The 15,050-nt window shown below is 37.9% G+C and overlaps 1 protein-coding gene across 1 annotated transcript in view; it reads left to right on the top strand.

Annotated features, from left to right (window-relative positions):
* TGS1 (trimethylguanosine synthase 1) overlaps window positions 1-13,932 on the top strand; it is a 28,843-nt gene extending 14,911 nt beyond the window's left edge. The window contains exons 11-13 of the mRNA XM_064507529.1: window positions 511-729; window positions 1,735-1,811; window positions 13,649-13,932. Coding sequence (XP_064363599.1) covers window positions 511-729; window positions 1,735-1,811; window positions 13,649-13,765 — 413 coding nt within the window. The 3' untranslated portion in view covers window positions 13,766-13,932. The remainder of the gene's footprint in view (window positions 1-510; window positions 730-1,734; window positions 1,812-13,648) is intronic.
* The last annotated feature ends 1,118 nt before the right edge of the window (window positions 13,933-15,050 follow it).

Genomic DNA, 15,050 nt, shown 5'->3' with positions numbered 1-15,050 from the left:
CTTCCTCTCTTAGACACACAACTTTACATGTCCACTGCTTTAGCTGAGATGGGGGATTGTCATGGTAGTAGATGTATGACACCCAAAACTGTAATATAGCATGTCAGGGAAAAACATTTGCTTTCCAGCTTTACAATTGCAGCTGTGTCTGCCCAGTCTTGGCTCTATTATTCCTCTTGCTGTTTTGTAAGTGCGATGGTTTTGTAGTGTTTGTGGAACCTTGGCTTCTGCAAAGTCAGGGGGGCAACTCGTTCCCCTCTGAGAAAATGTAGCTTGGTTTCTATTAGTTATAAAACTGGAATAATCTCTATTGCTGTGTGACAAAATAGATTTGTGAAAGTTGAAACTACAAACACAAAATAAATTTTCAGTGTGAATCTGGTGGCTACACAAGAACATCTTTGTTCTGAAAATTTGTTTTGGCAATTGGGTAGCATCCATCTGACAATCAGGTAGTTCATGCTTCACAATTCATGTTACTTTTGTGTTTCCTCTCACTTTCCTTTGCAGTGATCGCTGTTGATATTGATCCTGAGAAACTCAGTCTTGCACGTCACAATGCAGAAGTGTATGGTGTGGCAGATCAGATAGAATTCATATGTGGAGACTTCATGGTGCTGGCTTCTGATATAAAAGCAGATGTTGTGTTTCTCAGTCCTCCATGGGGAGGGCCTGACTATGCCACTGCTGAAATCTTCGATATTCAAACTATGATTTGCCCTGATGGATATCCTTTGATTTGTGTGTCTTCATAGTCATGATTCTCAGTCACTTCACTTACAAAGGGGTTTTCTCTCTGTCACTCCTTCCTGTCTTGACACCGGCTTTGTTCTGTCTAACTGGCTGACTTGGAATGATATTAACTGCAAGCAAAGTTGCAGGTGTGCCACATTTGTTTAACCCCTCTCCCCCGCAAGACCTCAGCTATGTGAAGTTGATTATATTGAAGAATTTTTAATTTAGGTAACTTTTAGCTTTAAAAACTGTCATAGTTACTTAAATGGGGAAAAAAAACTCTTAGACTTTTAATAGCTTATTAACTTAAAAACATCACATGCATGAATGCTTTAACTCCTTCATGTTATTTTATGAAAAAAATACATCCTCATGTATACACATGGTGTATATATGCAGCAAATAGTTACATGAGCTGTGAATTTGGCATCAATTCCATTTTTACTTGATTTATGAAAGGCACATCTTGTTTAAAATAGTTTCTTCAGACTGTTTAAATTACAGCACCTGCCTGTGACTTGGGAAAGCACAGAAAAATACAAGCAAAATATTAACCCTTTCACTTAATGCATAAAATTCAGTACTAGTTTATTTACACTGGCAGTGAACTCTCATTCAGTTGAGGAGGTGTTAGTATGTTATTTTCAAATAGGAAGTGCTGTTTTTTTCCAGGATAACCTTAGTTGTTTCCTTTTTGGCTAAATTGTAGCCGTATTTCCAATGTGTAAAGAAATCATTTTCTTTTTAGCAAAATGAGTAATAGTATAGTTATTTTTTTTTAGTTTTCTGAGGCAATAATGGTCAAACAGTTTCTGTGTTTGGACAATATTAATTCCTGCATTATAGAACAATATCTGACTTGCACACTGAGAAGACTAGCTAAAAGAACTTGTTTGCTGAATCGTTAAATTTGAGATGTGCTTTCAAAATGTATGAATTTAATACAACTTCTGCCCCCCCTTTCTGTTTTTGTTTTTTTTCCTTTACCGGTTTCTACATTTGAAATTTTCAGGCTCTCCAAGAAGATCACCAACAACATTGTGTATTTCCTGCCTCGGAATGCTGACATTGACCAGGTGTGTTACTTGATAATGACTTCATAGTTACAAAAAGCTTTGCTGATTTAAAACGTAGATATCGGCACAAATTTAAGACTGAGTGTATTCCTTTTAAAGTTTGTTTCCAGTACTTCTGACATATTTATAAATAGGAGTAGTGAATTATTTCCATGAGTTTGATACCATTCCTTCCCAGAGCAACAACTTGAAGGTATAGAAGGTCCAAAGCCAGTATATTTCTGAGTGTATCAGAGAGATACATTACTGTAAAAGAAAAAAGAAATAATTTGTTTTAACTAGCTCTTACCTTATGATAAAGTGCAGAGTCCTAAGTCTTCATGGCTTTCAGTTCATGGAGGAGCTGCAGATAATCACCATACAGTCTGAAATACCATTTTGATTAGTAGATCAGTAGATTCTCAAACAAGAGACACACGTCATACTTCTAGAAGTGGTGTTGATGCTATGTACGCAGGTATGTGGTTACATATGAACTGCTTGTGTTGAAGTGGTTAGATGAGTTAGATTTATCACTGGCTTCATAAACACAATTTGTTTCACTAGTATATGTATTTTATTAGAAATTTTTGTTAAAGTACTATGCATGCTTGGTTGTCAAGCTTACTGAAGTGGAATGTCAATTGCAGTCATTTCTGTACTGACTGAAATTAAGTATTCCAGTCAAATACTACTTTTTTTTTTTTTTTTTTTTTTTGGAAGTAATTAGATGACTATAACACTTCCCTAAGTGTCTGGTTTAGTTTCCTCTGTATATTTTCTGTGTTAATTATGTCTTGCAGATTTTAAGCAAAGAAGGGAGCAGTGAGATATTCTGATCACCTGTGTTATGCAGGCCATAGAACTTCCCAAAATTATTTCCTACTTTTCCAAAAGCTTTGTCTGACCTAGAGCGGATGAGGTCTCAGGCCACATCTGATCTGTGGAATGGATTGTGGCAAACAGCTGACTTGAGAAACAGGCTAAAATTCACATGGCCTATGTATTAGAACAATATGTGCATGCTCTATGCACAGCACCTTTTGTTCAGCAGGTGATGATTCAGCTGCATTTTACATTTCAAGCTGGTGAAAAGTCAAGATGGCTTATGAATCTCTGAATAGGGACCTTAACTTTAGGCAGCATTTGTCTAGTTTCAACTTATAACCATTGCATTTTAACAAGTGTTTCATTCCCATAATGAGGAAGCAGCTTGCGAGGTTTCCACTCTGTTCGCGAGCGCTGGGCACTAGATTTACAAGTGGACAAAGGCATCTAAATTTCACCTGTCTTCCCACGAAAGCATCTAAGTACAATCCACAGGCCTGCGCCTATTCCTACAAATGCTTCCTCTCCTTTGGTGTGTTGCTGAAATCTTCCATCTTCCCTCAAGAGTTCGCTTCAGTATATGCCCAGAAATATCTTCATCTTGTCAGTACTGAACAGCTCAGCACCTATACATGGTTGGGAGCTAGGTGTCTTGCCTCCCCTGGATCCCGATCCAGTTGTCTCTGAATGTTGTTGGTGTGCTCTGAATATTCTTTGATGTACATCCACAGTTTGGCTTCACACTGATTGCCAACTGCTGTCTCTCAAAAACATGCCTTTATGATCATAGCTTAGTTGTTAAAGCACGCAGCTGGAGGCCTGAGTTCAGTTCAGTCCTTCAGGCTATAGACTGTCCTTTTGACAAAAAGGTAACTCCTTATGCCTCTTTCTAGAAATTGTGCCAGTACAAAGGAAAAAGAACTAAGGATAGGTGATGTGAGAGCAAGCATGAATCAAGCCTGCTATTTAGGATGCTGTGTGGGGAGATGTACTCTTGATCCTGCTTGAATAGAGGTGGGTTGAACATTACCTACCCAAATCCTTAGTGGGTGCTCTGGTCAATAGGAGACTGCAAAAGGTCATGCCTTTGACTGCTGTTGTCTCTGGCTGTGTTTAAGAACGGAGTTTCTGAATTTACTGCCACTAAAATTTCAGGTCTGTGAATCTCAAAATGAAGATTTCTTATTGAAGTTCCTTACTGGTTGATGTGGGTAGTTCTCTTCTCATTTTGCTCATGGTTTTGCCCCAGATCTGATACATTTTACTTTTCCCATGGATCTGATAGGGTCGCTTCTACTATTTGAACAACTTCCTTGGCAAAGATCCACGAACTGCTGCTAGTGTGTAGCATAATGTAGCTGTGCTTGTGAAGGTAGTCCGTAAACACTAGGGGCCTGAAAAATTTAAAGTAAATCTTAAAACATTTTTGGAGGAGGTTAACTCCTGAAAACTGAGTAACTTAGATAAGGCAATGTTTGATGAACAGATTATCTGATGCCTTAAATTCGCAAAGAAACTTAAGTTTTTATGTTTGATTATTGAGAACATTGCTCACGCATGTAAGACTTTTCAGTATCCTTAAAAATTATCTCTTAGTGTATGCATGCATGTATGTAAGGCTTTCATAGATAACTTAGCCCACAGAACAGGCAGTCTAATACGGTTAATGTATAAGGCAATGGTTAAAACTTAAGTATTTTGTCTCTCACTGACTGGCTTTGGCTCTACAAACAAGGTGTGCTTTGTCAATTAAAATTGATTTAGAAGCTGATTTAATTGCTATTGCAAACCTCCAGGAAGGCATTTGTACTGACTGTAAGCCAGTGTATCAGTGTAAGCTTGCTTGTCCAACCAATGACTATCAAGCTCAAATAGAAATAAATGCCCAGCAGTTAGAAGCAACCTTGTAATAAAAATACTGTTTAGCGTTTAGTTAAGGTGGTACAAATTTAGTGGAAGAAACATGCTTATTTTTACAGTTGGATAGCTAACAAGGAAAAGCAGTCTTGCTGGAAAATACTAGTATGAAAGCAGGTAGTTGACCTCAGTGGTTCTGAGGACTCTGTTCATTGCTTTATTGTTGGGCAAGACAAACAACATTGTTCCACATGATTTTATTACAAAATCAGTGCTTATTATGGCCTTTTTGAGTTTAGAACTAGTCTTGTAGAGAGAAGATAGGTTCTTGCTTGCACTGAAGTTCTGTGAGCTTAAGAAGAGGAAAAAGAACTTTCATACTTCTGCCTCGAGAGGGAGCAGCAAACTGGTGGAAATATGGTTGGTGCGTTTACAAGAAATCTGAAACATTTCCCTTAATTGCATTGAATCTCTTTGCTCATAATCATATACTTATTACAAACTCTGTAACACATGGCTCTAGTTTTAGATCAAATTAGTCTTTTATAAAACTTTCTTTCTAGTTAAGGAATAATCAGGAACCATTGTATAGATACGTAAAAATACATAGTTTTATTATGAGGTGCATAAAAGCTCAGCTATGTGTGACATCCTTGTTGATATCAATCCCTTTGCCACATCTTCACATCTGAGTCGTCTTTAAATTTTTTCATGTCCCTTTTAAAAAAAAAAAAAGGGGGGGGGGGGACAGTTCTGGGAAGAGCTACACTTTATTTGCCTGCCAGTGGTATTAAAAAAAAAAAAATGTGGCCTATTTGGAATTCCTTAGAAGTAGAAAAGAATTAGGGATCAATGTGTCAAATAGATTTGCATATTTAAATCAAAATTATGTCCTAGTAACCTGAAGTCTAGCGGAAACTTGAGAAATACTTGGATAGTTGAAAACAGTTCTTGCTTTCTGTGAGAAGAATTAATGATGTTAATTTAAGCTGATATTAGTTTTAAAAAAAAATTGGAGTGTCAAAGAATATGCACCCTTTGGCAAAACTCTGAAAATTTCCTCCCCCTGCTTTGCTGTTGCTTGATTCTGCTGGCAGCAGGGAACTTGAAGATAGGGATGTTGAACCTTCCCCAGCATCCTTGCCCATCTCAGCTGGTTCCTGTCTGCCAGGTCAAGGGAAAGAAGTGAAATTTCTCCAGGAGATCCTACATTTGGGTCTTAATATTTCAGCAAAATGTGACCAACACCTCCATGAGTGACTGAGAAGCAAGGTTGTTGAGACTGAGCATTTAAATATTAATAGTCTGTGAAGTGATTAGCAAGCTGTACTCTGTTCCATTGTACAAAGTGAGAAATGTGTACGCTCCTCAGGGATCACCACTCCCCTAGTGGGAGTCCTGTTTTCTCACTCGGCCTGTTTTCTGTACCTTTTGTCTCTTTTAATATTTGCAGCAAAGGAGGAACTTCACTTTTGTGGTGTTGTAGTAGCCTCATCATAATGGTGGATAGCTTCTTTTCACGCTGTTGCAGGAGGTATACCCTGTTACCCAAGATGCCAAAACACATGCTCCTAAATGCTCACGTACTAATGTAGTGATGCTCCTGACTGTTACTGCAAACCACGTGAATGCTATTGTTAAGGTAATTATATTGTCGCTAGTTGTTAGGATGGAATTAGACTGTATAATGGCTCTCCCTAGTAAACTGATGAGCCTAATATGTTGATGACCTGATATACTGGTGAGACTGATCAGCAGTTCAGACCAGCCTAACCAAGTTGGAGAGACAGGTTACTAGAGAAGACTGGGGAGTTGGGGTTTATCCCAACTTTAGCCTGATCCTGACTCCTTGGATAATGTTTTCAGTCTTGCTGATTATGCTAAACTACTTCAAAATTCTTTGAAGACAGTTAAATTGTGCAAATTTGCAGATGGTGGTTTAATTTCAGAAACAGATTTTACTATCTTAGCAAAAAGTCAATTTCGTGTGTGTGCATATATATATTTATATATGTGTATATGTGTGTGTGTATATACATGCGCGCACACACACACCCCATGGGGTTATTTTTATATCTCTGTGATTTTTAGTTGCTGGAAATGTCGTATATTTAACATCTAGAGTACACACTTTTGCAAAAGATTTAATTTAGGTAGCTTGTTAATATATTAAAAGCAGCAGGATAATTGAGGCCAATTTCCAGATAATATTTCAATCTTTACGACCCTTATAGCAATGAAAGCAAATCAATTAGAATAATATTGACCTGCTGTTAAGACAGAATATTAGTGCCTTTGCAAACTCTGGATGGTTCTGAGAGTAAAATGCCTGATTTTTATTCAGCTTGAGAGCTACCTTATTGGGTTAGAGAAAAGTTTTGGTCTGCCCAATGTCCAGCCTATGACAAAAGGAAAAACAGGACAGTTCCAGAAACGTTTCTGTCAGTATCCAGAAGCCCTTCTCTATTTAGATCAATTGAAGCTATAATATATGTGCACTCTCTCTAGAAGGGATATGACACTGCGGCTCTGCTTTGAGGGTTATAGCCACAGTGTTGTGAAGTCACATCATGGATGTTGTAAATTTGCTATGAAGTTTTTACACTTCATGTTGATAGATGGTATCAGGAAATGGCTTATTTAATCAAAGTAAGTGTCAAAAAATTTTCTAAAATGGAGTGACTTCAGAAAAAGCCCTTCTACAAACTTTGAGTCTTTTTCACAATGCAATGTTAATATAATTCCTGTTTCATAAACAGAAATTAGTTTTTTAATTGAAAAGAATGCCTTTTCCTGTTAGAGTTGCTACTAAACCTTCTGCAAAATTTCCTCTTTCTTCATGTTGGCTATTTTTGGACCTCATAGTAGTGTAATGTAACAGAGGAAGAGGAGTAATGCTGCTTTTTTCAAAGGATAATATTCTGCTTTCTTTTAATCATTTTCAAGTATTACTTCTTCATCAAACCTATGCAAAGTTTTGTACTTCCTAAAACATTAAAAAGTGAGTCAATTGTTAACACAATTTTTACTGCTAGGAGAACTGTTAATTGTTTATTGCTGCTCACATTAGCCGTAACTATGTAGAACTGGTACACCAAAGATACTTGTGCTTGAATAACAAGTAGAACAGCATGACAGGCATAACGTTGTCAGGTTGATGGGTTTTTAGGTGGCTGCAGATAACTTACTGCTCAGTATCTCCAGGAGGAGTTTTCTCCTGTCCTTAAAACTTCAGAGAAAAGCCAGTGCAAAGAAGAGTCCTGTATCGTTTAACTTTGAGTAAAGGCTAGATGTTTTTTTCTTTCTCCAAGCATAAGACTATAGCACTTTAGTCTACATTTTCCATGCCCACATCACTCTGAAGGATGAAAGAGCAGACTTCAAAATGGCTTTGAAACTTGCTAGAAAAGAGGAGCTGATACAGCTTTTAAAGAGTGTGGCCTTGTAAAGAGGGCACTTGAATCGTATTAATTGTGGATGCAACAGCAGTGGCACTAGGAGGGTGCACAGTGTGAAAGCAGCAAGTTGTTCACAGACGTGTACTGTTCTGTTCTAAAATCCTCTAATATTATTTATGGTATTTATGATATTCTCCCACATGATTTCTGCTAGTTGACCAGAACTACATAAACCAAGAAAGTAATGCAAATTGTAAACATCTCTCAAATTAACAAGTGATTTAATGTTTGTCAACCAGTAGTAAGTCCATTAATCGTGTGCTGGCCTATCAGTGGTCCTATTCGTTTTGTATAGATATGTAAAACAGTTCTTGCTAGGAAAACCTTCCAGACAATTTTATTCACTCAAGACGCTGTTTTTAAAAACTGAAGCAGGGTAGAGGGATGACAAAAATTTTACAGTTAGTTTCTGTGCACAGTTAATAAATATTTTTTAAATCTGTCATTTTCCAGACTTCTTCCTGCTTCTGTATTTATAACTTTGTGTATACATTTACTCTTTGCACATTTGGGGAGTGGTCAAGTTGAATAGGTTTGTGGGGCTTTTTTTTGGTGTGATAGTTGTTTATAATTTAGTGGAATGCACTTCATCCTTGCTCAGATTTTTGCTATTCTAAATGTTGGTCTCATGGATCTGTTTTTTGTTCCAAACCTTGCCATAAGAAATACAGTCTCTTTTTTTCATTGTCTGATGCTTAGAATAAGTGACATGACATTTTGCTTATCCCATAATTAATTTGCTTAGCCAAGTGCTTTTGACCCTGAAAGTCGTAAGAATACACGTAATACATGTGCTTTCTTTTCTTGCCTGTGTTGCCATTTATCTTAATAGTTTCAAGAGAAGGCAGTTAGAAACAGAAGCCTTGTTCTGTCTCAAACTCTAGCACCTAGATGTAAGAAGTTAGTGTTTGTTTTTGAAATTCCATTTGTTACAAATGACTGATCAATGAAGAGAGTGTAAAGATGGGCAAAACGTAGGTTTTTGTTTATTCGGGGTTTCTGTTTGTTTTTTTTCCACTGGTATCACTGCAGGTACAGAAAACCATGCCAGAGAGATCAATTTAGCAAAAATAGGTATGGAAACCATTTTTAATTCAGAAATGTTTTGGAAAGCTGACATGTAATACTACCGCTGGCCCCTTTCATTTAGCTGTGATTTTTAGATGAGGTTCATGACTGGAGACCTAGTGAAATGTGACCTTCTAAGCAATGTTGCATTTATTCAGGAATAAGTATAAAAACGAGCAAAGCAGGGAAGTAAGAGACCAGGAGATAATCTTAAATTAATTTGGTTATATTTGTAAGATGCGTGGGTGTTACAGGAGTTGACAGGTAAAGGTTATGGGTAGATATATTTTGCAGGTTGATGTTTTCTTAGTTGAACATAATCGTATAAACTTCAGCTGCAACTATCATGTTAATAACTTCAGCTTTTAAGCAGTCCGCCTTCAAGTCACGTGTTCTCTGTCTTTGAGTAAAGATAAAAGTGGCATAACCCCTCCACCACCATCCCCTACGCTAAGTCAAAGTAACACTTCTGGATTTAAATCTTCCTAAAGCTCATAGTGTTTGAATACTGAATTGTAGCTTGCTCACTTCAAGTTTTAAAAATATTGCAGCCTGTGAAAGCTGGTAGTTATTCAGCAGACCTGTACATTTTCAAAAATGTTGCCTGAGAGCATGACTGTTCTAGTTTTACCATGTTCAGTCTGAACAATGCTATCGTTTTTAAGTGAATTAGGATTTTTTCCCTAAACTTTAGGTTGGGATTTTTTTTTCCTGGTTTTGCTAGTGTTGGGTAAAGTGGCATGAGTTACGATGTCATGAGTTACAGTCATGGTGTGACTGGTTAATTAGACAAAAAGCTTATTTCTCATACCCCAGGAAACTTTCAGGGGGCAGGGGAGGAAAGGGAGAGAAAAGCATCAGTGTGAGAATTCTGTTCAATAATATACCTGAACAATATAAAGTAAATTAGCACTCTAAGCAACTTGTACTTCTAGAATAATCTTCCATGCTCATTTGCCTTTTCATATTTCTTTTCTGATAACCCCTTTACTAAACCTAATATAGAACTTGTTGTCTGGATTCTCAATGTTCTGTGACTGTTTCCGTAGCTGTAGACTATTTCTATTAATAGTCACTGAATTTAAGAATTAACCAACCAGGTGAGAAATGTCAGAGGTATTAACTGAAGTTACTTCCTTTACCTCTCCACATGGAGGAGTGTGGAAAGTTCAGAATTACTGAACAGAACAAGAAGGGCAAGTTGATGGCAGCAGGGGCTTGTATACAGATTTTCAGAGAGGGTAAGGAAGAAGCCAGGAAGGTTTTGCAGAGAAGAATGGCTTAGCTGAACTGGTGCACAAAGATTAAGCTTGGCTGAAAAGACTTTCACAATTTGCTCCCTGAGGAGGAGGGTTTCAGCTCAAAGAATAAACTAGAATGAGGATGGAGGGAGAACATCAACAGTGATCATTACGTTTGTCTAGATCTGTTTTTTTTTTTTTGTGCGGATAGTAACGTGCAGTGGCCTTGAGCCTTTGCAGTGGGGTGTGTGTGTGTTTGTGTGTGTGTGTGTGTGTGTGCAGGCTTACTGCTGTTAGAGGTGAGCTGAGGTCATACCGGTCCCAGGCTGGATGCTTTTCAGGCAGGATGCACGACTGGAGGTGGGCACCAGGCCTAGAGAGGGACAACTGGAGCAGCGCTGCCCGCTTGTCAGTGCGGTTATACGTGGGATTTACACTCTGAGGATAAGCTTCAAGGCATCAAAGCATGTGCAGTTCTGAGTCTTGCTTGCACTTTAGAGAATTAAAGCATGCTGAATCCACTGGCTGGAATTTAACAAAGCAGTCTGGTGAGTGTCTGGATGGGGTTAAGAATCCCCTAGCTATAAGATCAGCATGGGAAAGAAAAATGAAAAATAAGTTTTGGATTAGTCCATTTCAATTTTTTAATAAATTCAGAAGTCTTTCCATACTCTTCCTTGTAATTCACTTTAAGAACAGGAGATGTGTGTTGATATTTCTAAAAATGGATAAGCACCCTTGTTTTTTTTTAAAACATTGTCAAAAAATCTGCTTGTTATTTTTAGGTGTTCCTCCACCAATTTACTATATAAGGTTTTTTTTGTACAGCAGTTTTTCCTTGTTAAGCTGTCAGGGTTCATTGAACACTCTGAGGAAAACTTGCAGGCTGGCAACTTGTGCATAATTAAATTTGCAACCTCCAGTAATTTACGAATGAAGACTGCCGCAAAGTATTTGTAATTTTTTTCCTCTGAATGTTCGCTGTTCCATTTGAGCGGGCAGCGCCTTCTTACTGAGTTCAGTTTGTTTCTCTGGACCTGCCATTAACATGAGAAGTTGAGAAGTTAGCATTGAGCTAATAGGATTTGAAGAGAATGCTATATAGTTCATGGCAGTCTGGAATCCTGAGATTTTTGTACTGAATCTTAATTTCCCTGTGAAATTTATGCCTATATACTCATTAGATTTTGTCACATTTAGGTTTTCAAATATGTTTAGTAGTCATCTGAAATTAGTCTTCATTGTCCTGGGTTTAATACTTTGAGCCTTTAAAGCTAGATATAGTGCATGTGACTTCTCAGCTGTCCTACAGTAAATGCCACCTCTTAGAAGAGAAGGAGCACCATATCAATCGTTACTGTATTTGGTCTTCGAACAGAAAGATTTAGTAAATAGTTGTTTAATATGAATGAGTTAGTTGTATTTAGACGTGCTTTTAGTGCTACAAATTTTGTCCTGAAACCCAGGGATACATAAACCCAACAAAGTAATTTCAGTATTGTTATATTAAATTGACTAATCCGGACAATATTTTAGAAGACTTAAATATAGCTATAACATATAGGGTATTTAATGCTTTTTGAAATGGTCATTCCAGCTTTTGTTTGTAATAAACAAAAAGTACAAAATTAATGTCTTTTCTTAAAAAATATGAATTGCCCTGCAATGTTAACGGCTTTTAGAATTTCAAGTAAGAAAAGATAAGTCATAAAATTAACATTGCTGATCGCTTGCCAATTTCAGATTCTTGTGCTATTTATAAATCAGCCAGCTTCTGCTTTTTCACTTAAGTGGCAGGTTCCTTTTTGACAAAAACGTAGAGATTTTTTCTTATTAGCATTAAATTGAAGGATGAAGAAACTGCTCATGCCTTTGTTTTTGTCTGCAAATATTTTTTTAAAAAAAAAAAAGTAAACACCTGTTTTAGATAACTGTGGTAGTTTTCTGGGCAAGTCAATAAAGGTTCAAAGTATAATATAGATTAATCTGTTATTTCTTCTCGGTGGTAGCCTGTTTTTTTACTTATAGTAAAATAGAGGAAGTTCAACGTATTAATATTCAAAACTATGTGACAGGGTAGAGTCTCAGAGGAGTTTGCAAGTGTTAATCATGCAATCTATACTTTAAATTTTAGCTGGTACTATCATGGACTTCTTGGTTTAAAGATCAGTTAAAACTTACTGCAGGTTTGTGGACCTTGATCAGTTTTTGGCTACGTAGAAAGAATTTGCATCTGCTTGGTATGCAGAAACAGAAGCTGTTCCATTAAAATAAGCCTGATCCCACAAGCCTGTAGCGGGCAGGAAAACTGCAGCACTGAGCAGAACTGCCTGTAGGGCAGGGAGACCCCCTCCATACCCATCCTTGAGGTCTGCATGTCCCAGCAGCAGCCTTTGGGGCTGCTGAGAGAAAGGGAAAAAAAAAAAAAAGTCAAAGTGCAAGTTTGGTGTTCTCTTCCTTCTATCTACGCAGTCTGTAATCGTAAGAAATCAATAGTCTGCATGGCTGTCATCCATCACAGCGGTACCACAAGACACTGTCAGTATGAACAGAAGAGGACAAAATCTTGTGGTCTCCAGGCCAAAATAAAAAGTCTGTTGCAATAAATTTCCCTTGCTATTGTCCTCTCTAATCTTTAAGCAGTAAAGGTGTTCACCAGGTTCAGTCAACAGAACGTGAACAGTGAAATTCTCACTCTGTTGATCGTAAGCGTGGGCCGTGTGTTGACGATGTCGCTGGCCCAGGGTGTCCTGCCCGGCTCTCTCTACCTGCAGCATTCCGCAGCCCTTCATCACTGCCAGCAGTTTTATCTAGACAAAATTTGAGGTTCAAGTGCACACAGTAGCAACGGCAACAAAAAAATCTTGAACTGTTTTTTGTGACCTTTCTCTTCATCCTGTATCGTTTTTTTGCACTGCCCTCTTCAGTGCAACCTTTGTTTCCTGGTTTTAATATTCATTTTCACAAGTTCCTCCCCACCCCACCCCACAAAAAAAAAGAAAACTTTGCATTTTGACGACTTCATGGCACAATTTACAGCTCGCTTTTTGCTGCAGCTGTTACAGGCAAGCAGCAAGGTCTCTCAAATGCAGCTGTCCAGTAAACTAGAGTGTAACATCTCTGGCTTTTGAGCAGTGTGTGAAACAGTGGTTATTTATCTTGGTTTTGAAGTCCTGCTACTTTCATGGCTTTTTTGGGGGGGGATTTTGAGTCACAAAGCTGCTAACTATTTCTGTGAGTAAAGAATGACACGGAGGAAAGACTAGAGGTATTAGATGACAAGAAATATTGTCACCAGTATTAACACAGCAGAGATGTGCTTTAGGTGGTGTTTTATATGAATGAAAGTTTTGTTTTACCTTTTCTCTTATGCACCAATTGATTGCTTTTCATTCTTTGTTTTTAGGTTGCTTCCTTAGCAGGGCCAGGAGGGAAAGTTGAAATAGAACAAAATTTTCTCAATAACAAACTGAAGACAATAACTGCTTATTTTGGTGACCTAATAAGACATGATGTCTCCTGAATTGAATGTGGATACTTCTAAATGTGACCTTCTTGACATCCTGTTTGTATAAGCATTTATAAAGTTAGCTTGTCAAAAATGATTTAAACCTGTTTTCTGCTGTAATTTTTGTTAAGAAAAATATTTTTGTTTATTGCTACTGTCAATAAATTTTTATAATTTGACAATTCTAAAACTAAAATTATTATGAATGTAGGAAAAAATCTTCATAGAATGCAGTCTTGCAAGTTCAGTTCCACTAACTGAATGGGAGTTCGGGACTACTTTATAACTCTCATTCGCACTACTTCAGTACTCTATTTTGAACAGTCAGCATCAAAAAGAGAATAGTTTAAAAGAGGCAGTGTATGTCAAGAACTATTGTCAATGCTTAAGAAACGAACGAAAATCTCAATATAGGATGGAGCTAGATGCTCAAATACACCACCAGATATAGTCCAGCGTTAACCTCTCTGTTTGGCTGACTGCTCACTTGGAGACCTTCTCAGGTTTTCTTTATAACATGAAGAGCCACAGATTTGTTACAGTGGGTTCTCCAGCTTGTTGCAACTGAGGGACAGAACTAGGTGTGTGGCACAAAAGCACAAAGCTGGCATCAGTGCAGAACCTGCTTCCTTTTTTTTTTCTTTTTTTTCTTTTTTTTTTTTCTTCTTTTTTCCTTGCCCATCCTCTTTGTTGCAAAGAGGCTTTGAGGAGAAGTTCTGCCCCGAGATTCTCCTCTGCATCATACCTGCCCGGTTCTCACCTGTGTCCCCCCTTTCTGAAGGGCAGGCACAGCCTTCCCTGTGCTGCCCCACTGGGATCTCCACAGAGCCTGGTGGAGCTGCTGGACACAGGCCTCTGAGGGAAATTCAGACCACACGACGGAGAAGGATCTCCAAGGCCGGTCTCATCCAGCGTTCTTTTCCTCCAGGAAACCCTGCTGCGGGCTTTCGACAGGTAATGTACGTGGTTCCCCTTCAGGGCATAGGGATGGCTCTCATTGGAACAGTGAGTACCCAGGAGCAATTTCGAGCCTGTTTCGGAGGTAGGAGTGCAGGGATATAAAGCATGATGTTGAAGGCAGAAAAGAGTAAGCTCAGATTTTACAAAAATTGTGCTGACCAAACAAATGCTGTAAAATAACCAAATCAGAGGATTTATTTTTTTCCCTGTAAGGAAGGAAATCTGACTCTTCAAATCACAGTTAGGAGGTCCCAAGTATTTGCTTAGGAGATGTTAAAAATATATATACAGCTTGACTCAGTGCAAGTTCGAAGTGCAGTAAAATTGCACTTAAGGCATA

This window comes from Dromaius novaehollandiae, chromosome 2, assembly GCF_036370855.1.
Source record: "Dromaius novaehollandiae isolate bDroNov1 chromosome 2, bDroNov1.hap1, whole genome shotgun sequence".
Classification (NCBI taxonomy): domain Eukaryota; kingdom Metazoa; phylum Chordata; class Aves; order Casuariiformes; family Dromaiidae; genus Dromaius; species Dromaius novaehollandiae.
The sequence above is the reverse complement of the archived record's forward strand: the minus strand, read 5'-3'. Positions and strand labels throughout refer to the sequence as shown.